The 26,975-nt window shown below is 30.0% G+C and overlaps 1 protein-coding gene across 3 annotated transcripts in view; it reads right to left on the bottom strand.

The window, feature by feature from the left end:
• Positions 1-26,975, bottom strand: part of LOC145291414 (uncharacterized) — an 879,668-nt gene that overhangs the window by 257,852 nt on the left and 594,841 nt on the right. For all 3 annotated transcript variants that reach the window (XR_013869410.1, XM_080137226.1, XM_080137236.1), the window contains one exon: positions 21,199-21,353. Coding sequence is in view for 2 of the 3 variants with exons in the window: in XM_080137226.1 (XP_079993352.1) it covers positions 21,199-21,353 (155 nt within the window). In the remaining variant the exon portion in view is untranslated. The remainder of the gene's footprint in view (positions 1-21,198; positions 21,354-26,975) is intronic.

The following is a 26,975-nucleotide window of genomic DNA, read 5'->3' as shown; positions in this document are numbered from 1 at the left end:
TAGCCTGGGAAAATCGGTTCAAAAGTGTGAAAATTAAAAAAAAAAATGGAATTTGCCAGGTGAAGGTTGAACGATGGCATTATGGATATGCAGGTGTTATGTAATAGCTATTGGTTCATGCTTTAATTTTTAGCCTTGCACCAAACATGTCTTCATAACTCAGGCATTAACGTCAAAGGAAAAAGTAAATCATAAGCTAAACGTTTTGGTTTCAATTCTCGGTGATGGCACATGAGTCAATTTTTTTTTTTTTTACTTTTTAAATCATTACTATGAATTGGGTCAAATATAATATAATAATAAATACGAAATCTGCATTTTAAGAGTAAAATATATATTTACACTCTTTGTGTATACCAATCCTTTTTGTTTAGAAGCTCAATGATATGTTAAGTATTACAACAGAGCATGTATAAAAGATCAACAGAAATAGTAATAGGCTATTTTTACGCTTTATGTGTCTTGTAGTGTTCTTTGATTGATTTTGCATTGAAATACCTCTAATAAGTATGGAAAATCGTTAATTGATAATCGAAAAATCAGATTAAAAAAGAGAAATCCGATTTCGAACAATGTTAACACCTTATAAAGCCTAAAATCACAAGATAATTTCAGAAGTTTTATCACTGCATAAGTAGTAGGGCCCAGTGTATAAAATCAACAGTAGGTTTTTTGATAAAACAGAGATGCATTCAAATGAATGTTTTTGTTTAGGGCATAATTGAACCATGATACTTCACTTTTGAATTTTAAACTTAATTCAAACCATTATAGAAAAATAATTTTATAAAATCAACAGTAGGTTCTCTGCCGTGCAATGTAGACTACAATGTATTATGAAAGAAATAACTTCGGGAAGGTATATGATGTTTCCTTCTGTTGCACTGCAGTGGGTCCCCAAATAGAGCAAGTAATCAATTAATTTGATTGAAAATGAGAAATTTCACGGATTTCTGTGAGAATTAATGTATGATTCAATTCCGGGTAACGTTGGACCTCGTTGTTAGTATATATATATATATATATATATATATATATATATATATATATATATATATATATATATATATATATATATATATATATAAACTGGTTAGAACTAATTAAAGCCATCAGTAGACCAGGTCTCTATGCAAAACCTCAGTCCTTAATGTATATTGAAAAAGTTCAGAGAAGTTCTTTTCTGGGGAGCAACTACATGATATTAAAAAATAAAATAAATTAAAAATTAATATAACGCTGTTTAATTATTGAAGAAGAAAGATATATAAAACAATACAATGAGACAATAAACAAAATAACACAAAAACAAAACATAAAATCACAGAAATAAACCTGCAATGTCTGGTGGAAAGACAAAGGTAAAGTAGAGGGGAAAAAAAGGAGTGGAATAAGAAGGGAAAAGGAGTGGGAGACTAGGACAGAGAAAGGCGTCGGTTGATATTATAAAAGCACGTAGGAGTGATAGAGAGTATATGTCACAATAGACATCTCACAGACAGCCTTGAAGAAGAAGAAGAAGAAGAAGAAGAAGAAGAAGAAGAAGAAGAAGAAGAAACAGGGGCTAGCGATCGCAATGAATTCATTTGCTTATTCATTTATTTATTAATTTATTTATTTATTAGTAAAAATGTATTTTATGTCTAGCTGGGATAGAGAAAGAGAAATACATTAAAAGTTTTTTATTTTATTATTTGCGAATGATGGAAAATAGTGATTTAAAATTCAAATAGTAGTTAGTTATAAATAAAACAGAAAATCCAGTAGAACATATGTGAAATATTAATATTTTAGCCTATAATATAATATAGTATATGTAATTTTGAATATATATGGTAAGGATTAATTAATTAATTGAAAACTTAATGTTTAATAATTAAAAATTACAATAAAAAAATTGAATTGAGAATTTAGAATTAAATTAGAATTTTTTGATAAGTGCTTCATTTTTTAAGGGATTATATGATGATAGGTCAGCCAATATGTCAAAAAAATAGAACAAAATAGCCATAATAGTATATATATATATCAACATAAATTCACACATAAATTAATATACACAACACAAACGCATATTACACACACATATATGTAAACAAATACATAAATACACGTACAAATAAATGCATATATATGTGCAAAATGACTATAATAGTACAAATATACTTGTATACACTCAAATATATATGAACATAAAAGAACTTTACTGTGTTATTAAACGAATACAGATACATGTAGCTATTCATCTCAAGACGACTAAACTTCATTCTAACGTTGCCTTTGATGATGTACGGTAGAGTAAAAAAATCTAGTGTGGACCTACTGCGTGAGATTAATACAGAAGGAAATTATGATAATATCAATAATATAAAGCTGAATGTTTCTGTGTGCATGTGTGTGTGGTCACGAATAGGCTCCTATATGGTTGACTATTTTAAAATACTGATTACATATAATGATAGAAGATGTATCGAAGATCAGGAATGGGTATGTTTGATTTGGCAGAACGGTGGTTCATAAAAATTGTGGGGTCTGCGTTTGCGCCTGGCCCCCAAAGTATGGAAATAAAAAATGAAAAAAAAAACGTTTACAAGGGTTTTTGATATAGATGTACATAAGAATACTTTGATAAGTATGTTTCAACTTAAATAGGGATGGTATAATAAAATTATGGGGTCTGCGTTCGCGCCTGTACTCCATAGAAATATGGCATAAACTTTAACAAAGATTTTTCATATCTATTTGCGTAAGTATACTTTGATAATTATGTTTCAGTTTGAAGAAATATGGTATAATAAAATTATGGGGTGTTCGTTCGCGCCTGAAATATGTCACAAAGTTAACAAGGTTTTTTAAAAGGGGTGAGGGTCCACAATAACACCTTAACTTTAATCTTAATTCACGTTAGCTTTTATTTATTTTTTTGAGTTGAATCATATTGTGTCGAATAAATTCACCTCATAAATTCACGTTCTTATTAAAGTGAAAGCCCCCCAAAAAAGTCAGAACTTTAGACAATTCTCAACACAAATTTTGCATAACTCTGTTTTTTTTCCTTCTCCACTTGCACATGGCACTTTTTCGAAAATAGATAAATAGATAAGTAATAAAAAATAAGAACGTTACTTGTTATCGTGTCAAAAGAAGGAAAAAATCCTGCTCACATGATTATATGTCTTTTTAAAAACATTTACATAACCTTTTTATTTTTATTTATATATTTGTTTAAGCTTTTTTTGTCAGTGTACCAGAAGGAATTCAGTTAATTACAACTCTTTCTGCGTGTTATTTACATTACAATAGTACAACCCTGAATCCGACGGCGCAATACTACACCTTTCAATACTGTAAAATTGAAACGAAGCTGTTCTGCTTGAAAAGGGCGGCATTTTCTTCTTATTCATATTTATATCGATTCTTTGCTTAAAAAAAATAAAATAATTACGTGTTTACTTTTTTAATATCCCATTTTGCTGTTTCAGATTATTTTACTAAAGTAAGTAAAGCTTCATTATTTTTCAAAACTGTTTTTGTTCTTTGTTTTTCGATATTTCGTCGATATTATTTAGTAAAAGTGCTTAGCAGAAAAGCCAACAAACGACTACCCGAAAAAATAAATATGCAAGAAATAAATGTTACCATAGTCAATGAAAGTCTAGTTCATGTTTTTTTGTGTTTTGAAATAGTTTTTAATGCTCTTTACTTGAAATAATTTCAGCGAACCGAAATTAAAACGAAATTTGAGGCGATAACTACTTAAATGAATTTTTATATAAACTACACATGCCATAATCGAATATTCCTCAAGCACAAAATAACGGAAAACATTAAAATATGTTTATAAATATTACTTATGTTGACGGAACTCTCTTAAATTGTTAACACAAAATGCTCAGGTGTCCCTCTTTCAAATTGAAAACGGGGCTCTCCATTTCAAAGTCACTGCCATTTTGATTTTTTTTAACCAGTTTGTGAATTAAAAAAAAAAAATTTTTTTTACAAACTACTTAAAAATACAAACCAATGAACTTTTCTACCATAAAAGTAACTTTTATTGACTATGGTAACATTTATTTCTTGTATATTTATATTATTATATATATAATATTTTCTCTTTGTAAGGAAACATCATTTTGTTGGTCACTGTTGGCTACGAATGGAAACAAAGTTGATACAAAGAAATATATTTTCGCGAAAATTATCTTTACTTTCATCATATTTTGCTTAGGGTAAAATTTTTGAGTATCAAAATCTCTTTACAACCCCCTCCTTTTCATAACCTATCATACTTTCATCAATCACAGTCCATTTTCTGTAGGATGTTTTTTAACCCAGTCAACTACCGGTACTTCTGCTAGTGTATATATATATATATATATATATATATATATATATATATATATATATATATATATATAAATATATATATATATACAAACATATATATATATATATATATATATATATTACTACTACTTATAAAGTATGACCCTACATTGAAAAAGTAATGCAATTTTTATAAGTTCTTTAGAGTGATTTTTATTACCTTCTAATGAATTTCAAGTTAGATAGAACATATACTTTTAGTTTGCACTATCTCAATTAGAATATTGATACAACAATTAATAATGGCCATGGTAAATACAAAGGTCTTACAAACCAAAAATAATAAGTTTCCTTATTTCAAGAAATTGTAAGGAGTTTATTAGGCCAGCCTTTGAACAATGAACATCTCTCCAGGAGGTTAGGAACAAGATCAGATGTGGGTTTGATAAAACTGTTCCTGTCGAACTACGAGGGGCGTGCAATAAGTAATGCCCCTGACCCACTTCCCATAGTAGTAGAGCAACGAAACTTGGCACAGTTATTAGTCTTTCTCTACATAGGTACCACCCAGAATTATGCATTTCTCCCATCATTTGATGCAGCTCTGGAGTTTTTGAGGACACCCCAGGTTGGTCCTCCAACCATGTCGTGACTTCAGAAATCAAGGCTGCATCATCTGGGAAACGCTTTCCTTTCAAAAACAACTTCATGGCTGGGAAGAGGTGAAAGTCAGAGGGTGCAAGGTCAGGAGAGTAGTGAGGATGGGGTAGGATTTCATAACCACACACCCGTGCTTCTGATCTGGCAACATGCGAGTTGTGGACCGGAGCGTTGTCCTGCAAGAGAAGGATACCTTTGCTGATCTTGCTTCGCCTCTTGATTTTGATACCTTCACTTAATCTCCTCAAAAGTGAAGCATAATAGGCTCCTGTAATTATGGTACCCTTTGCCAGGAAATCTGTCATCACTACTCCGTCCTGGTCCCAGAAGACTGTGACCATGATCCTGCCAGCGGAGGGCTGCACCCTTGCCTTCTTTGGAGGTGGTGAGTCCAAGTGCTTCCACTGCATTGACTGGGCTTTGGTATCTGGATCATAGTGATGGACCCAGGTTTCATCCTGTGTAATCAGTCTTTTGAAAAACTTTGACTCATCTTCTTGGCACATCTCCAAATTCATCCTCGAGCACTCGACATGTTCTCGCTTCTGGAATGGTGTGAGCAACCTGGGAATCCATCTGGCAGACACCTTATGCATATGCAAATGGTCATGAATGATAGTTTCCACAGACCCTGTACTAATTTTGACATCTTGGGCTTTTTGGCGAATAGTGATGCACCGATCTTCCAAAATGGCAGCCTCAACTTGATGAATAGATGCCTCATCAATTGGCACAAGGGGAGCGACCAGGTTTGGGAGCTGTTTCTACAGACTTCCAGCCATGTTTGAATTCACGATGCCAGCGTTTTACAAGGTCATATGATGGAGTATTATTAGCATAAGTTTCTTTCATTTCATCAAAAATCTCCTGTGGTGTGCGTCCTTTCAAATACAAAAACCGTATCACTGCTCGACATTCAACAAACTCCATTTCACACCTGACTGAGTTCAAACACCTGTAAAACAGAAACCACAATTAGTTCAGAACTGTAATTTGTTACATAACCCATAGAGTTATAAATCATTGCACATGTAACATTTAAGCTAGAACAGACAACTGGAAGTGGGTCAGGAGCATTACTTATTGCACGCCCCTCGTATTTCTTTGTTTTCTGACATGAAAGTTGTATTTCCTACGCACTGTATTGTACCTTGTGAATCTCTGACAAAAGTGTAATGATTGAGTGATTGTGATGATAAAAAAAGATTAGAAGAATGATACCGAATTCTGTACTGTTAAGAAAGAAAATAGTGCATTTCTTCCCCATATTGCTTTGATAGAGTGCAATAGTTTTCGGACAAAAATCACAAGCATAAATTTTAAACAAAATTGTGGCGAGCTTTGAATGCTATATAAAGCATAATGTCGATAAATTACAAGTGATACCTGTTGTACATGTTATTTTATTCTGATTTTATAATGAATTTTCCATATATTTAATTTTTTCTTAGATAATGGATAATTTATCTAACGAGATGTGAGAGTTCTAAAATCACATATATGCAATTTCTAAGAAACATAAAATAATTAAACATAAAATTGCATTTATACAAGATTTTAATTATTTTCAAAGGAAAATGTAAAGTGTTTAGATAGATTTTATCAAATATTTCTTGAACAAATAGATATACCAATTTTAACAAATAGATATACCAATTTTAACAAATAGATTTATAAATTTTAAAAAATATCTCTTCAAAGCATTGAAGTTGTAATAACTTAGAATAGTTTTGAAACAAGATTATATCTTTTTCTTATCTAAATAACTGACAGAAAACTCAACGTAGATTAATAAAACTGCTCAATCAATTTGAAACTAAATATTGATTTCTCCAAATATTTTTATAATCATAACAAGATGATTGAATGCAAAATCATCTATGTTAAAACGCAGTTTGCATTTAAAGAGTAGTTGCTCGGTTAAAATTAATTTTCATATTCTAGAATAGTATTGTTGTCTTATTTTATATGTTTCAAATATTTTGTTAATGAAAAACATATTTTATCTGCCTGTTTGAAAAAGGAAATTTTGATTAACATAAACTCATTGCAGAGGTTTGTAAGCAAACAGATAGAAATGTCTGAACTGAGAGTAAAAATAAACTTGAAGAAAGGTTGAACTGACAAAAAAGGATTGAATTAGCAGACAACAACAATCATAAGGTAAAAAAGAAACGAAGAGATTCACAAAGGAAGGAAGTGTTTGTGTAATATCATTGGCATTCAATCATTTGCACTCTCGGGCATTTTACAAAGATCACAGAAACAAGGTTATTCTAGAACCAAAGAAAATGGATAACATTTAAGAATGTACAATACAAAACGACAAGCTATTGAAAAATTCAATTGAGAGAAGAAGCATTATTAGAAAGAACTTAATGAAGAATACAGAAAAAACAGATAAACTGTCAGAAAGTTAAGAACAAAAGAAAATTAATAACAAGAAAAATGACGAAAATGATATAAGAAAAATTTTGAAGAAAAAATTATGGCATAAGAAAAAGAATATAAAGTTATTGTAGAAGGAAGAAAATAGAAATTCTATAGGCAATGACTAAATATGATGTTTGAAGAAAGTTTGCTGAATAGCTTAAAAATAATCAAGAATTGTCATTAAGAAAAAGTTATATTTATATGTCGCTCATTTTACATGCGACAATTTTATGTTAATCAATTATGCAAATATCATCAATTAAATATTTAGTCATCTTTTATAAAAGTGGATTAAAATTTAACAAATGTGATAGTTTTAGTCGCCCAATGTTGTTTTTATCTCATTGTCTGATGTTCATGCCTTCTAAAAAACTTTAAATTATTTGGATATCAAAATAAATATGTTTAATAAATTAAATAAATTGATATATACCGGCACCAACACGAGACAATGAAACCCATTAGTATTGTAATGACATTTTCGTAGAAGTTTTAAGCAATTGGAATATAAACTACATTATAAATTTCTAATTGTAAATCATAGGGTTCTTTTTAAGTTCTCTTGTAAGCAAATAAATTAAATTTTATAATAGAAAATAACTCAATTGATTTTTTTATAACGTGTTTTATTTCTTTAGAAGTTACTTTTTTTCTCGTGCGTTTATAAAATTACATGAAAAATGTTATTAATTACATATAAAATTATCAAACAATTAAAATGTTATAATAAAGCAAGAAAATAAATGACTACCATCCTATTATGAACTATAATTAAATTATTATTTTGCAATAAAACAACAAAAAGTAAAACTAATTTGTAATATTGAAAAAAGCAGTAAGCAAGACACTGAAATATACAAAAATATAAGTGCTTAATTTTTTTATTTTGCAATTTATAGGACAGAAAAATAAAAATTAACTTTCAAATAAACTTTCTTAAAATGTAAAGTTTCATTAGATGAATTTATATATAAATAGTTTGAGACTAATAAACAGTATTTTGATATTATAATACATAATTGGATACATAGTCGTATACATTGATTGACAGGTAAATAGATATGGAGTGTTTAAAATAGAAAGGAGAAGACAGATATAGAGAGACGGGTTCTGACAGATATATATGAATAGACTAGAGAGGGAGGAGATAGAAGAAAAGAGATGTTAAAATAAGTAGATTAACGAGAAACCGAGATAGATAATGAGAGATTTAAATAGAGATAGAGAAACTGAGATAGGTATTATGCATAGTACCTCTTCAAATTGTTCCTCACAGTTCAGATCTAATAGATCTGGCTATAATTTAGTATAACAATGGGCAATATTAGTAAGATATAAGTACAAAACGAAGACAAAATGTTGTCAAGATAATAAAAAACCTGGAAAGCAAAATAAATTCAATTGAAGACGATGAAAAAACATGTGCTATAATTAATTATTGATTTGATTTAAAAAGTTCTGTAATTCTCTTATTCTTTAGTGTAAAGTTGTTTTTGTATGTTAAAAACAAAATTATTTCTACCTCTTCATTTACAAAGATTGTTAATCTATTAAATGTTAATTAAATCTGGTCGTTGGATCTGATTATATAAATATGTGACAAATGTTGAAGGAGGAAAATTGAAGATTTATTGAGGAACGAGTTTTCTGAAACTATGAAAAATTCATCAGCTATGAATATCAGTAAAAATGGATATAAAATCCTATTAGAATTCTGTTTGTTCTTTTATTTCATACAAATTACGTTTTGATTACTTTAAGAATACATTTCTTTTGGCTGTTGACGTTAATATATATATATATATATATATATATATATATATATATATAAAGTGAAATTGTCTGTCTGTCTGTGTGTCTATCTGTGTATATTTCCCTACCAAATAACTCTGTCAATTTTCGATCTATCGACTCGAGATTTGACATACCGGGTATTGAGATTTGGGAAAATCGTTTCAATCGGTTTGAAATTTGGTGGGTAAGGGGTCAAAATTCAACGGTTTGACTTTTAAGAACTCTACCAAACTCTCCCACCAATTTTGGGTCTAAACACTTGAAATTTTAGATATAGGTTACGTGGACATAGATCTAACTTTATAATTCAATTTGAGCAAAAAACAATAAATGCTAAGGGATCATAATTGGGGTCAAAGTTAAAAACAAAATTACCTCTACGGTCTCTATGATATTATTCAGCCAATTATTGGTCTAAACATTTGAAATTTTACAAAAAGTGTATTCAGACATAGGGTAAGCTTTTTAATCGGTTTTTGGCCAAAAAATTCAATAGATTTGACGTTTGCGATCTCTAGCAAACTATTAAGCCAATTTTGGGTTTAAACATTTTAAATTTTACATAAACTGTATTCACACATGCAGCAAGCTATTTAATCAGTTTTGGAGTGAAAATTTGGCTGCCAAAAGGTCAAAGTTGAAAAAGTTGATCTTTGAAGATTCTACCAAAGTCTTCCACCAATTTTGGGTCAAAACACTTGAAATTTTAAATATAGGTAACTTAGATATGGGCCAAACGTTTTATTTTGATTTGAAACCAAAACAATAAAGGTTAAGGGGTCAAAGTTGGGGTAAAAGTTTTAAGAAATTTAACTCTGCTGTTTCTACGAAATTACTTAGACAATTTTTGGTCTAAACATTTGAAATTTTACATGAAACTATAATCACAGATAGGGCAATTTATGGATAGTACAAAGGGTTCGAGCAAAGCCGGGCAGAAAATGCAAGCAGTAAATAAGTTGGTGTTGAGAGTAATAGTAAATTAATAGCAAATAGAGTAATAGTAAATAAGTAGCAAATAATTTAGGATTTAAGATTAATAGTGAATTATTATTAAATAAGTTTGGATTTGAAAACAATATTAAATTAATAGCAAATAATTTTGGGTTTGAGATTAATAATGAATTTATCTATCTATCTATATATATGAAAGTGAACGTGTCTGTGTGTGTCTGTGTGTGTACATTTCCCTACGCAATAACTCTGTCAATTTTTAGTTTACAGACTCGAAATTTGATATACAAGGTACTGAGATTTGGGAATATCTTTGTCATCCGTTTCCAGCTAGAAATTTGGTTGTTAAGGGGTCAAAGTTCAACGATTTGACTTTTGAGAACTCCAACAATTTTGGGTCTAAACAATTGAAATTTTAGATATAGGTTCCTTGGACATGGGTCTAACTTAATAACTTGATTTGAGCCCAAAACAATAAATGTTAAGGAGTCATAATAGGGGTCAAAGTTTTTTTTAAAAAATTATTCTCTACGGTCGCTACCAAATTACTCAGACAATTTCTGGTCTAAACATTTGAAATTTTACATAAAGGGTATTCAGAGAAAGGGCAAGCTTTTTAATCGGTTTGGGTCGGAAATGTTTAGTTACCAATATATAAATGTATGTTTGCATGTCTACCTAAAACTTTCGACAGAGGCGATGGATTTTACCAAGATAAGTATCGTTTTTTGGTTCGACGTTTCAGACGACAAATATCGAAAAATTGGCTAAAAACATTAATATCTTCATCTTCAATTGGGCACTTTTCTACAGGTGGGGGGTCGCTTTTTTGCCGATATTTTTTAAAGTCATCCTCTCCTTTCGATTGTCTAGCCTTAATTTAAACATAAGTCACTTCCGGTTTGGCGGTGATCATAACATCTTCAACTTCAACTTCTACAGGGAAGGTCGCTTTTTTCGCCGATATTTTTGAAAATCATCCTCTCCTTTCGATTGTCTAGCCTTAATTTAAACCACTTCATTTCCGGTTTGGCGGTGTTCGTAACAGCAAAGACGTAGTTTTTTTTTCCCCGTTCTTTTTCTCCTTTGCAGTACAGATTCGAGCCTGCCTTCCTACTACCACTTTTTTTTTTTTTTTTTGCTCAACATACACCTTCCATTAATTCACTATTAATCTCAAACCCAAAATAATTTGCTACTAATACGCCGGGCTGAAATGCTAGTCTATATATCTATAAAAGTGAACGTGTCTGTGTGTCTGTCTGTGTACATTTCCCTACACAATAACTCTGTCAATTTCTAGTCTACAGACTCGAAATTTGATATACAGTGTAGTGAGATTTGGGAAAATCTATGTAATCGGCTTTCGGCCAGACTAATAGTGAATTAATAGTAAAATGTTCGAAGTTGAGAAAATAGTAAATTAGGAGCAAATAATTTTGGGTTTGAGATTAATATTTAATTATTCTATCTATTATATCCATCAAAGTAATATTTTCTGTGTGTGTACATTTCCCAAGCAAACTACTCTGTCAATTTTTATCTACAGACTCGAAATTTGACAAAAGGGTTATTGAGATTTGGGAAAATCTTTTTAATCGGTTTTTGACAAGAAATTTGGCTGTCAAGAGATCAAAGTTCAACAATTTCAGCCAAATCCCTCCGTCAATTTTTGGTCTAAACACTAGGAATTTTAAATGTAGGTTACCTGTACATGAGTCCAAACTTATAATATATATACATATGCATATAACGTTATTAACTTAGTAATTAATATATATATATATATATATATATATATACATATGCATATAAAGTTATTAACATAGGGCCCGAGCAGCGCCAGGCTCAATTGCTAGTGTGTGTGTGTATATATATATATATATATATATATATATATATATATATATATATATCTTCTGTACTCCTATAAATTTGGGGTTTTGTTACTTGATATTGATATTAAAAACTCTTTTTTTCTATTTATTTTAAAAAGAAAATACAACTTTGTTATATATGGGTCGTAGAATTGTATTCATCTGCAAAAGATCTAGCTAATTTGCATATTCTTTTAAACATTCCTTTTAATTAATTCCTTACTAGTTTTTTCGGTTTTCTTATAGGGTGATTATCTTTAGTTAACTATTATTCATGCAGATATTCTACATATGCGTAATATTTGTGTTGTTTAAACAATTTTGTCTACCAAACTTCTCTGTCAGTTTTTTGTCTGCAGACACGAAACTTAATATATAGGGTATTCAAACTCATGCAAAACTTGGGTTTTTGCTGAAGAAAATCGGTTCAAAAGTGTGAAAATTTTAAAAATTTGGAATTTGATAGGTGACGGTCGAATGATGGCATTACAAATAAATATGCATGTGTAACGTAATAGCTATCGGTTCATGTTTTAATTTTTAGCCTTGCAGCAAACATATCTTTCTAGCTCAGGCATTAAAGTCAAAGGAAAAAGTAAATCGTAAGCTAAATGTTTTGGTTTCGATTCTTAGTGGGAGTGCACGAGTCATTTTTTATTTTTAACTTTTTAAATCATTACTATCTATTGGGTCTAATATAATCTATATATATCTATAAAAGTGAAAATGTGTGTGTGTGCGTGTGTGTGTGTGTGTGTGTGTGTGTGTGTGTGTGTGTGTGTGTGTGTGTGTGTGAGTACACGTTTCCCTACCAAATAACTCTGTCAATTTTCGGTCTAGAGATTCGAGATTTGACATAAGGAGTATTGAGATTTGGGAAAATCTTTTTAATCAGTTTTCGGCCAGAAATTTGGCTGTCAAGGCGTCAAAGTTGAACGATTTCACCTCTGAAAACTCTACAAAACTCCTCCGCCAATTTTTGGTCTAAACACTTGAAATTTTAAATGTGGTTTACTTGGACATGGATCTAACTTTATAATTTGATTTGAGCTCCAAAAATACATTTTTGGGGTCAAAGTTAAAAAGAATTTGATCTCAGCGGCCTCTACCAAATTATTCAGCAAATTTCTGGTCTAAACATTTGAAATTTTACATAAAGTGTATTCAGAGATAGGGCAAGCTTTTTAATCGGTTTGGATAAAAAATTTGATCTGGCAAGGGGTCGAAGTTAAAAAGTTGCGGTGTCTAGCAAACTACTCAACCAATTTTGGGTATAAACATTTGAAATTTATACATAACGGGCATTCAGACATTCAGCAACCATTTTAATCAGTTTTGGGGCGAAAATTTGGCTACCAAATGGTCAAAGTTGAAAGAGTTTACCTTTGCAGATTCTACCAAACACCTCCGCCAATTCTGGGTCTAAAGACTTGGAATTTTAAGTGTAGGTAACTTGGATAAGGGTAAAAATTTGTATTTTGATTTGTTAAGTAGTCAAAATTGGGGTCAAAATTTTAAAAAATTGACCTCTGTGGTCTCTATGAAATTACTCAGACAAATTTTAGTCTAAACATTTGAAATATTGCATAAACTGTATTCACATGTAGGGCAAGTTATGAACAGTACATAGAGCCCGAGCAAAGCCAGGCTGAACTGCTAATATAATAATAAATATGAAATTTGCATTAATCAAAATCTCATATTTAAGCGAATTTTATGACTGGGTAATGCCGGGCAGCCTGCTAGAATATATATATATATTTATATACTAGCAATTCCGCCCGGCTTTGCTTGGGCCCTATGTACTGTTCATAACTTTATTTTATTTTGGGCTCAAATTATATGAAAATGTTGAACCCATGTCTAAGTAACCGACATCTAAAATTTCAAGTGTTTAGACCCAAAATTTGCGGAGGAGTTTGGTAGATTTTCTAAAGGTCATCTCTATAAACTTTGACCTTTGTCCAGCCAAATTTTCGCCCCAAAACTGATTAAAAAGCTTGCTGTATGTCTGAATACCCTTTATGTAAAATTTAAAATGTTTAGACCCAAAATTGGCTGAATAGTTTACTAGAGATCGGAAAGGTAAAATCTTTTGGACTTTGCCCTTTGGAAGCCAAATTTTCAGAAAAAAAAACGCTTAAAAAGCTTGCCCTATGTCTGACTACATTTTATGTAAAATTTCAAATGTTTAGACCAAAAATTGCCTGAGTAATTTGGTAGAAACCGCAGAGATCAATTTTTTTTTTAACTTTGACCCCAATTATGACCCCATAACATTTATTGTTCTGGACTCGAATTAAATTATAAAGTTAGATCCATGTCCAAGGAACGTATATCTAAAATTTCAAGTGTTTAAACCCAAAATTGGCAGAAGAGTTTTGTAGAGTTCTCAAAGGTCAAATTGTTGAACTTTGATCCCTTAACAGCAAAATTACTGGTCAAACACCAATTAAAAAGATTTTCCCAAATCTCAATATTCCATATCTAAAATTTTGAGTATGTAGACCGAAAATTGACAGAGTTATTTGGTAAGGAAATGTACACAGATAGATAGACAGACATTTTCACTTTTATAGATATATAGATATAGATAGATTGGACACAATACGTAGTAATGATTGAAAAAAATTAAAAAAAAAAAAAACTCATGTGCCACCACCAAGAATTGAAACCAAAACGTTCAGCTCACGATTTATTTTTGCCTGTTGTCAATGACTGGGCTATGAAGACATTTATAATGCAAGGCTAAAAATAAAAACATCAACCAATAGCTACTACATTATGCATTCGTAATGTCGACATTCGACCTTCACCTGGCAAATTTCTTTTTTTTTTTTAATTTTCACACTTTTGCATTGATTTTTCCCCGGGTAAAACCCAAATATAATGTTTTGCATGGATTCAAATACCTTACATATAAAGTTTTCTGTCTGTAGACCAAAAACTCTAGGAGGAGTTTGGTAGGCAAAATTTGTTAAACAAAAATATATACGTATACATAAATATATATGGAAACAGTTTTGTATTTACTATAAACTTTTTATGCAAATGTTATAAAAGTATAAATTATGTAGAATATCTGCATTAATATAATTACACGTAATAGTTAACTAAAGATGATCATCACATAAGAAAACCGAATAAACTAATAGGGAATTAATTAAAATGAATGTTTAAAAGAGTATGCAAATTAGCTAGATTTTTTGCTAGTGAATGCAATTCCACAACTCTAAAAAGAAAATATAACTTTCTTAAATAAATAGAAAAGAGGGTTTTTAATATGAATATCAATGCACACACAAAAAAAAACGAATTTATAGGAGTGTATATATATATATATATATATATATATATATATATATATATATATATATATATATATATACATATATATGTAAAAGAATTAAGATATAGTGCTCAATTAATGATGTAAGTCAAAATATGTCAAGAATAAGAAATTGGAAAACCACATTATGAATATGTCAGATGTATTTTGAGAGTGTCTGGCAACGTCTCAATTACAACTAACCCTGAAAATCTGAAGTATGGAACTCCCAACTATACAACTATACAATAATGTATAATATTGAAATAATTGCACACACTTATATATATATATATATATATATATATATATATATATATATATATATATATATATATATATATATATAAACTGTGTCAATCGCTTTATTACAGATTAGTAAAATATCAATATTTCCCTCTAAATATACGTCACAAAAAAATGAAAATTGTACCATCAAAGGGTTGCTTTAAGTTTACTTATTTCCAAAACTTTGATTAAAATTCATGCTATATTCACGAAGTTATGGCATTTTATTTATTATCAAAAAAATTTTACTGTCCATCGCTTTATTACAGATCTCTTACAATGCCAAAAAAGCAGGCGACTAAATGTTATCAAAGAGCAAAGAATAGTTGCTGGACTCGCAGAAAGATTGTCCATCAAAAATTTAGCCACGGAGCTGGAATGGAATCCAAAAATCTTAGCTGCATTCCTGAACAATCCGAACACCAAATCCAGAAAAATAAGGTTATCAGGAGAAACCTCCAAGATCCAGGCATGCCCTGTACAATGTGTTGAATGAGATTGCAAGGAACATCAAACCGTTTTCAATGCCTCCATTGAGCAAACAACATAGGGAAAAACGAATGGCTTGGACACAGAATTACATGAAAATGGATTTCCAATAGGTTCTATTTAGGAATGAGGCCTATGCTACTCTTGATGGTCCGGATACATGGGCCAAAGTTTGAAACCCAAACGGAACTCCAACTCATTACAGAGTTCATTGACAACAAGAAGGTGTAGGCATCATGTTTTCACCGGGAATCATTGGGGATAAGTTGGTTGAACCATTCCGAGCGCCAGAGGGTGTAAAGCTTACCAGCAATGCGTACAGGACCTTTTGGGATAATCATTTGTCAACATGGCTAAATGACCTACCATTGTCACGTCGCTTTCAGATGATTTTTATACATGACATTCTGCTTGTAGCGAATGCATTCTTCCTTGAATTTATGGAATTCGTTGGGGAAACTTTCATGACCTAACCACCGTGTTCTCCAGACCTTAACCCCATTGAATATCTCTGATTAATATTAAAAAGAGGAGTTCATGAGGGAGAAGAGCAATTTACTTCAAAGGATGCCTTGTGGGGGAACACAGTTGATGTTGCTAGAACCATAACTTCTTTTAAGATCAAAGAATTGACTTCCTCGGGGGACAAAAGGTTGTTTTAAGTTATTTAAAAAATGGTAGATCTGTCGATTTAATTTATATGAGGCCCATATCTAGAATATGTTTTTGGTTATTATTCTTTGACAGAAAAATATAATAAAAAGTAAAGTTCGCAAAATAAGACATTATATTTTTTGCCCTAAAACAATATTTTAAGAGACCTGCAATAAAGCGATGGACAGTGGAAATTTTTTGATAAAGAATAAAATGTCATAACTTTGTGAATTTCGCATGAATTTGAATAACATTTTTGGAAATAACTAACTTTAAAGAAGTCGTTTGATGATATAATTTTCATTTTGTTGTATATTTAGTGAAATATTGATATTTTACTAATCTGCAATAAAGCGATTGACACAGAATATATATATATATATATATATATATATATATATATATATATATATATATATATATATATATATATATTCAAAATAGACTTCGTAGCCTAGTAGGGGATGCCCTTTTCTCTTCCCTGCAACATCTTTCCCACAGAAGAGACGTTGTGAGCTTGTCTCTGCTTTACCATTATTTTCATGGCAAGTGCTCGTCTGAGCTCCAATCTATGATCCCTCATCACAAAAACTGTACAAAAACATTCGTCTAGCTGAAACTACTATCAATAATTTTCCCCACTCTTTATCTGTGCCTAAACTTAAACGTAGATTCCATGAATAAAGATTCTTTCTTAGAACTGCACGCCTGTGAAACTCTCTTCCGTTTGCCTGCTGTCCAGCTGATTACAATTTGGTAGTCTTCAAATTCAATGTAAACAAATTCCTGATGAACTGTACCCTTAAGTAATCCAATTTTCCAAATTTCCACTGCTAATGATTACTACAATATTATCTTATTGACTACTGTACATTCATTAATCCTTATCCTCGAGTGGCCTTCGGGTCTTGATAAGTGACTCCTATGTAAAATATATATATATATAGATATATGTATATATATCTATATATACATGTGTGAATGATTCGTAAATATTACACTTACTGATAGTTTAAAATCAACAAATATTTATCATTTCATCATTAATACAAGCCATGGAAAATTAAGTTTTAAACAAAAACAAATCAGTAAAAACAATTGAAATATTTTTACAAGTCTATTTTATTGCAGTGTCCGAGATTTCATTCTTTAAAGTTTTTTTTTTTTTTTTGTGTTTCTGTCAATATGGCACAAACATCAATTGAATGTATTTTTAAATTTTTGACCAGTAAACACACACACACACACACACACACACACGTGATTTTTCATTTTTTTATGTAGATGTGGTCAAATTGCAAGATATATACCTTGACATGTATACAGTAATAAGTAGTTGTATATAACTTTTCCAAGAATTTGTAAAAGTTATCTAATATGCGAGTCAAATTATTTAAGATTGAGAGTCAGAGAAGAGAAAGAAAAGATAGAAACTGGCATAGTAAGCAAAAAGATGTTTAATTGCTTGTTTTTAAATTTAAAAATAATTGATTTGATATTTCAAGTGTAAATACACAGGGTGATTGAATAGTAACTCCATATTATTAAGTGTTCATAATTCATTACTGAAATATAATTCTTATAATTTCTTAAAAGAAAATGTATAGCAATGGGGCTTTATTTAGAATTTAATATGGCTAACAACTTCTTAAGCTGCTTGGGAACTATATCAACTGATTTCACAAGGAAGAGATCAAAAGTTATTGGACTGCCTCCCCCTTCATTTGTCTTTTAATTTTTATATTCCATGAGTAATTTTTCTGCTAAAGGGGTACATCTAATTTGCTCCATGTTTATTAATATCTTAAGTTTATTAAATAAATGAAATAATTGTATTTAATAATCAATAATTTTATTTAATGAAATCATGTATAATTTAATTATTTTTTGCTTTTTTTTAATTATTATTAAACTAACTGGAGTGCCAGTTTCAAGATGGATTCATAATATCGACACCCTTTTGAGCTGTCTGACAAGTTCTAGAAAATTGAACATCAACACACCTTAAAGCAATGAAGAATATACTCCTGTAATAGTGAAAAATGTGTGAACATAGAACTTAATAATGTGCTAAGAATATTTAATTTTATAAAATTAAGCCGCCATTTCATAACCACGTTCTAAAATTATTAAAACTTGCTCAAATTTTGGAAATCAGTACAATATTTTAAGGTTTGCCCATGGTTTGAATTTCATTAATATTTGAGGTAGAATGTTTTGTAATTTGAGAATTTGATACTACTTTCAGACGTATTTAAAAGAAAATACAATATAAAAAAAAAACTATATAAACTGTCTTGATAATAAAATATAATTTAATAAAATCAGATCGTAAACGTACTATGGTTTCAGAATTTTATTCAAATAGATAGGGTTTTGGAGTAGGATACTCTATAAATGTGAATAATGAAGTCCTTTTAAAATAATTTGTATAGTTCTTTCTACAAAATTTTACATTCTAAGATCGAATGTTTGTTAGCAGACACATAGACAGACACATGTTTTCCTCATATATAAACAAAACGAACTAAAATGGATTTTATAATTAAATACACAAAAATTAATTCTAAACTCTGATGTGGGTGGTTTTAATAATATATAAGTGACTTACAGACTGAGAAGGATTTGATATCAGTGATTGTTGATTGAATTAGTTGCACTTAATGATAACAACAAGAACAATTTAATGTGAATACACAAAGAATTGAGCATTTTCCCAAACTGAAAATGTCCAGTTTTTTATGAAATTTCATATTCAATAAATTTCCAGGGAAAATAAATTTCGAAATATATAAAATTAAATACTTTAATAACATTTATAATTTATATACGCTTATACTTTCTGTAAGGTTACTTTTATTTGTCAAATTTGAAAAAAAGATTTCTCATTCTTAGTTAAGAAACACACACACACATACATACATATATACATACATACATTTATCTTTTGAGATTTTAAAGTTGGATCTAAATAGCATTTAACCTGACAGATCGAAATTTGCTTTTGACTAAAACATATTTTGTTTTTATTGTTGTATCATGTTATTTGATATAAAATGATACTCCGTTTCAGTTTTACAGAAAATAATTATTTCCGCCCGGAAAACTTTTCAAATTGACACATTTTTCACTAATGCCCTAAAAAGAAAAATCAGTTTTATTTATCCTTTCATTACAATTGTCGATTTTCTATCCTTTTAAAATAGATAATTTATCTTTTTTTATAGGCATTGATATAATCAAATTTTTAACAGAAAATATAAAAGTATCCAATCTTAATTATCCCTATCAGAATCAGTTTTTCTATGGATGTCCCTGATACTACTTTTTGAACTGGTGATTTCTTGTAAGTGATCATTTTTAATGTGCTTCAATAATGATGTAATTTTAAAGGATTATAAAATCAGACATGAATTTATATCTTTATTCACGACATACACAAAAGAAAACTTTTTCCGGTAGATATTAATGATAAAAAACTAGAATAGTATAAAGGTTTTAACGATTCATTAAATCATATTATATCCAGCAATAATTTTATTAATATTTTTCTGAGAAGAAAAATTCATTTGAATCAAATATTAGCGATGTGTTTTTGTAAAATCAGAAGAATTATAATGAAAGAGAAAATTTGACAATGTGAGAAAAATTAAAATTAATATTTATATAGATTATGTAACATCAAAAAACTAATAATGCCCATTAATATGTATTATTTCGATTATTTGGACTACTATTTTCATCTTGGTTGTTAGATTTACAGTTTTAGTCAATGTACCTTTCAACTTCTTCAGGTGCATCTTTCTGAACTTAGGAATTTTTATGTCAAGCTTCAGAACTTGAACAGAATTTTTTTATTAAACTCTTTATTTAATTCACAGGAGTAGACTGTTCTCAGTATCAGCCATCACAGGATAAAAGTGTCATTTGTTATTCTAGATTTTGAGATTGACATAAAAAATTCCCATGTTGAACTAGAATATTTCCATGTTCAAAAAGATGCACCTTAAGATAGTAAACGGTTGCACAATCTGAAACGTTGTGAAGATAGCATCCAATATAAGAATAGTAGTCTGATAATCCAAATAATGCAAATTATCAATCATTACCCATCAAAAACTTTCCAAACGCTCATTAATATATTTAATATATTTCTCAAAAAATTATTAGAATCCACAGATAGGTTTTATGTTTCAGAAATTGCTAAGTATTAAAATTTGTAGTTTTTTAAGTATTAAAACAAGAAAAAACTGCTGATGAGCAAATTTAATATTTTCTTAGGAAGTTATAAAAAATTTTCTTCAGAGAAACAACAAAAATCTAATGGTATAAACAATGATGTAAAAAATATGAAATATGAATGTTGATTTAATTCATGTATGTTGGTTTAATTACCTGATTTCGCATAGGCTTGTCCTTTATGAAAGACTGGAAGGGATGAAAGGGAAATTTTGCTTCTAATGTGACCCATGGATGTATTTCTACATCCATGAGAGGAAGACGTAAGCTTGGAGTGGGTTCTATTATTTTGTTAATGAGCTCCTTGCATTCTGAAAGATAAAAGAAAAGTTATACAAATAATTTTAATGTTCATTTGTTTGTTTGTGTTTAAATTGGTCACTTAAAAACATTGAAAAAAACAATAGATTGTTTTATTGTTCATTTAATAATGATAATATAACTATAAAATTATTTGTTTTATGACTTCACTAAAAAGCAAAAGATTACATATATTACATACATACATTCATTCAACATTTGATTTGTGCTATTTTGCAAAAAGTAACACAATAGTTTGAAATCTGAATTTTTTGACTAAAAATGATAATAGGGAAGAATTACATGGATCAATTATACCTGGGGAAACTCAAAAACGATCAAAAGGACACATGTTGGCTCGACACCCTTTTTTAAATTTTACTTTACGCCTTGTATATATATATATATATATATATATATATATATATATATATATATATATATATATATATATATATATATATAGTAAGTTATGAAAATATATATGGCAATTAAGTGACACAGAATATTCTGCATTTCATTAAACATGGAATATTCTGTGTAGCTTAATTGCCATATATATTTTCATAACTTACTATCTAGCTCTACCAATGTGTTGAGCACTATTGAAGTAAATACTGAAAATGTACACATACAGTTATATCTTCGAATATCAATTTATGTGATTAAACGAAGTAGTCATATATATATATATATATATATATATATATATATATATATATATATATATATATATATATATATATATATATATATATATATATATAGGGTGCCCCAGAAGTTGCATACACATTATTCGGGTTCGTAAAAATTATATTTATTTCAATTTTTAAACCTTATAGATTAAAAAAAGGCAGGATTGTGTGCGACTTCTTGGACATGTCGCTCATGTACCAGGTCATATATGAAACAAGTGGTTACCCACCTACAGGAGCTCTTTAAATTAGCTACAATAAAAAAAAATAAAAGCCATCAAAATGTCGCAGTTAATTCATAATAAAAGAATCTTGTAAAGAAACAAATTTCTTTGTTAATGCAAATGAAACTTCCATAATCTTCAAAAAAATCCTGAAGGTTGCTGTTATTGGTCCACCGACTTAGTTGGATTTGGACCTTAGAATTCACCATTGTTCATTCGTCTGTTCGTTCCAAAAATTCTCAATAACTACTCATTACATTTTTCTGAAATTTTGCATGAAGTTACAACTAAGCAAGGGAGAAAATGTAACATTCTCGAATTTTTTATATAAAATTTTGGTTGCATCCCAAGGGGATTACAAGGGCAAAATGGGCAAAAATAGCACTTTTTGAGATATAAAATATTTTCCGACCATAAGATTTTGCTGAAAATTACCCAAAAGCGAGTTCATGTAGATATACATTTGAAAACGTAATATTTTACCCTGGCAAAATTCTAGTTGCATCCCCGGGGGGGGGGGTCAAAAGGGGTCCAAATGGGCAAAAATAGCACTTTTCAGTACTTAGAATATTTTTCAACCATTAGATTTTGTTGAAAATTACATAAAAGCAAGACCACATAAATATTCATCTGGAAATGTAATATTTGATCCTGGAAAAATTCTGGTTTCGTCTCAGGAGGTAAAAAGGGGTAAAAAATATATGGATTTTTTAAAATCAAAATGAAAAATTCTGGTTTATTTGTTTCTCTGTCTCAGATAAAAAAAATTAGGTTATTTCCTTTTGATTGTTAAGTTTTTATTTTATTCTTTTAATTATTGTTCCCATTCACTTGCCTCCTCACGAGGGCAGAATTAGACATAAGGTTGGTTATTAATGGTTGGAAAATCTAGCACTTTGGATAGAAACAAAAGTTAAGATTGCTGCAGTCTAGAAGGATATTGTTTTCTACGTTGAATTTGAACGAAAATTGTATTTTTTTGGCAATTGTACATTTTACAGACGGCGCCATTGTTAGGGGGAAATAACTCCATTTTCTTCTTGGAATAGTTATAAAACACCCCCTCCCATGTTAAAATATAGGTTTCTAATTAATAACGTTAAAAAAGAGCATCATGCTTAAACTTTACATTTACCAAAAAAAGTAATTGAATTGTTTTCTCATCTAAATTTAATATAACATAATTTCTTCTTGGTCAAATAACACACAAAATAAATTTTTAAAAATAAATAACACCAAAATACTTGAAAACCAAAAGTCATTGTTTAAAAATGTATCAAAATCTAAGTGTAAAAACATTTATCATTTATTGAAAAAATACATTTTTTGTATTAAAGCAACATTACTTGGCATTTTAGCTAAGAGCAAAGTGTAGAATCTGTTCTGATACTATACATCCTCTTTTCTGTCTTCAGTCAATGGAGGAGAAATCCTTCTAGATTGAGGCAATTTTAATTTTTGTTCCTTTCCCCACATAAAAAACCGACCTTGTGTCTAACTCTGCCCTCGAGGAGCATTGGATTTTTTTTTTCAAACAATTTAACAGAAACTCATTATAAGAAAATAAAAATTAAAGCAACATTGGATTTTTTTCAAACAATTTAACGGAAAGAAGTCGCCATAAAAGAAAAATAGAATTTTAATAAAAATTGTTTGAATTAAAGTAAAACTATAACAAAATATTGTTTTAATTATTGTCACTGTTGAATTAGGTTGATAAGTTGTGCGTCCTATTAGTCGTTCAATGAAACCCAACAAAACAAAATGACCCCGTCCGTGTAAGGCATAAATGCCTCACTGTTGAATTAGGTTGGAAAGCTGCGTCCCCTATTAGTCATTCAATGAAACCCAACAAAACAAAATGGCTCCGCCCGTATAATGCATAAGTACCTTATAGTTTGATACAATAAATGCTTTTACAATTTTATTTTGATAAAATAAATGTTATTTGGTGCTTTTGCATTTAACGACCCACGCTATTTGTTAAATAGTATTTACAAGTTAAACTCAGGTTTACAATATCATTTTTAATAAATTGTTTTCTGAAACATTTGGCCTTGAAAAATAATCATAGTCTGGCAACTGTGTATCTATTATTCATTTTTTTTTTCATTTAATAACAAAAATTATCAGCATTACTCGGTTTTCTAAAATTTTCAAATTTATTTCTTTTTTATTTGAACAAAATTTCTATAAATTTGATGCATTCAAGTTAGATAAATTTCAAAAAAAAATTTTGTGATGAGGATTGGTATTAATTTTGATTGTTTGGAGTATCGCTCTCATCTTGGTAGTTGTTCTCACAATAGAATCTTTTCCAACCCTTAGATTTTGATGAAAATTATCTAAAAGCAAGACCATATGAATCTACATCTGGAAACATAATATTTTACCCTGGGAAAATTGTGGGGCTTGAGCCCCGGGTGTTTTAGGGGTAAAAAACACCCCTTTTGGGGCTCATTTTTACTTTTCTCCAAAAATTCATACTTGTGTTTAAATAGGGGTTTTGAATGGTACCGAATTCAAATTAATCCATCGTTTGTGATAAAACAGTGTCATTTGGCTGTTTTACCCTTATTTTTTACAACCGGCCAAGTGTTTAAATGGAGAAAATATCCTAAATCAGTCAAGGGACAACATAGTTTTTGGCTTGTTTTTTACTTCTGACTTATCGATATCATTGTTAGGACCTAAATAAAATGCTAAAGAATGGATTATGCCTCATTAGTAAATATGATCTCCTAAACAAATGCAAATTATAGTGAATAAACAAAAGCAAATTATAGCGAATTTGCTTGTGCTTAATTCACAAGTTATGTCCAATATAAGTTTATGAGGTGTCACCTACAAAATTTGAGATGATAGAGTGTATGATCAGTAAGTTTATGAAAAAATAGCTACAGGTGCCTAATTGTTGATAAATGTGTCACTATACAGTTCACAACGGAATTAAAACTTCCAATGTCATCACTTATTGAGGAATATAAATTAGTTACGAGTAAAGCATGATTTTTCTAAGTGCTGCCTGACTCCTGCAAACCACTAGTGAAGAATGTCGAATCAGAAATAACTGGTCGAATATAGAAGGCAAAACATGACATAGAAGATGCAGAATCGACCCTTATGATGAAATAAATAATTAGCGCTGTGGCATGTGGAAGAGTAGGTCAAAGTCTCTACACACAGCTTTGACGTTCAAAGAATACCCTGTAAATTAAAGGAAAATGGTTTTGAAAGAAATTCATCATCTCCAGAAAGCCACATGCATTGCTAGAACTGTAGGTCTAAGTAAATAGGCTGCATGGATCAAGTGGAAGGGTGCAAAAGACAGAATCATATAATGTGACCTCAAATACATGGACCCTAAAAATTCAAGTTTTCCTATAAAGGCAATCTATGATATCTTATCAATTTTTATGCCTGGGGATTAACTATGTCTAATCGATGCAAAACATGTAGAAAAACTGTCAACTTAAAACATATTCTCACTGGATGCAAGTATGTCCTAAGAAGCTACAGGTGGCGATTCAATGAAATATTGGAGATTGTTGCAGAGGCTTCAATGATATGCTGTGAGACTGCCAATAATCCACTCAATGTCACCAATAGAACGATTCATTTTGTTAAAGAAGTAAATAATCCACAGTCTTTGTGTAAACTAGACAGCAATGGTGATTTTTTTTTCATGGCGTCACAGATTGAGCCGTTGTATTTGACAATTTAGTCTATTAATTTGATAAAAGATTTTGTCATTGAATTAAGGGTTACACTTAAGGAAAATTTTGACTGAACAGATCAGTGCAATTCCTGAATTTTTGAGATGAGGATTGGTTGTCTGTATTATTATTCATTGGACTACTGTTCTCATCTTGAGTGTGATTTTCACAACGTTTGGGACTATGTAACCTTCGACCTTCTTCAGGTGTATCTTGTTGAACTCGGGAATGTTTCTGTCAAACTTGGGAATTTGGACAGAATTTCGAGCAGAACCCTTTATTTACTTCATGAGGGTAGCATGTGATATTACTTAGGACCTCTATCCAGTCATGGTTGATGTAACAAGAGCACACTACCCCGTTAAGTAAATAAAGGGTTCCGCTTGAAATCCCGTCCAAATTCCCGAATTCGGCAGAAACATTCCCGAGTTCGACAAGATACACCTGGAGAAGGGCGGAAGTTACATCGACTGAAACGTTGTGAAAATCACACTCAAGATGAGAACAGTAGTCCGATGAATAATAATACAGATCAGTGCAAGTTGGATAACAATGTCTGAGAAATGGTTGGAAAATCATTGTTTTTCATTTTGAAGTAAATTACTGAATTTTATTTGTAACTCCAAAATTTTTGAATAATCTTGGTCTTTCTCCATCAGATAAAAAAATACATAAAGAAAACAGAAAACAAGATTTTATTTATCTGTATCAACGTAGATATGTTAATCCCATAGAGTGATGATAATCCAGCAAAGTCTGGTAGCATCCTAAGATACTACTGTGGTGCTCAGAGTTAATAGTAATGATACTTCTGTCCGAAAAATGATGCACTTGTTGTACAAGCAATAGTTATTGCACCAGCATACACACACACACACACACATACTAGAGTAGGGAGTGGGCACCTGACTTTGTCTGATCGTAAATATGATCTTTTAATTTGTTTATATTTTGTATATATTATTTTAGAGTCATAATTTAAAAAATGAAAACAAAAA

This window comes from Euprymna scolopes, chromosome 2, assembly GCF_053919585.1.
Source record: "Euprymna scolopes isolate OS-2025 chromosome 2, ASM5391958v1, whole genome shotgun sequence".
NCBI classification, from domain to species: Eukaryota; Metazoa; Mollusca; class Cephalopoda; order Sepiida; family Sepiolidae; genus Euprymna; species Euprymna scolopes.
Note: the sequence above shows the minus strand (reverse complement) of the source record. Positions and strands in the feature narration are given on the sequence as shown.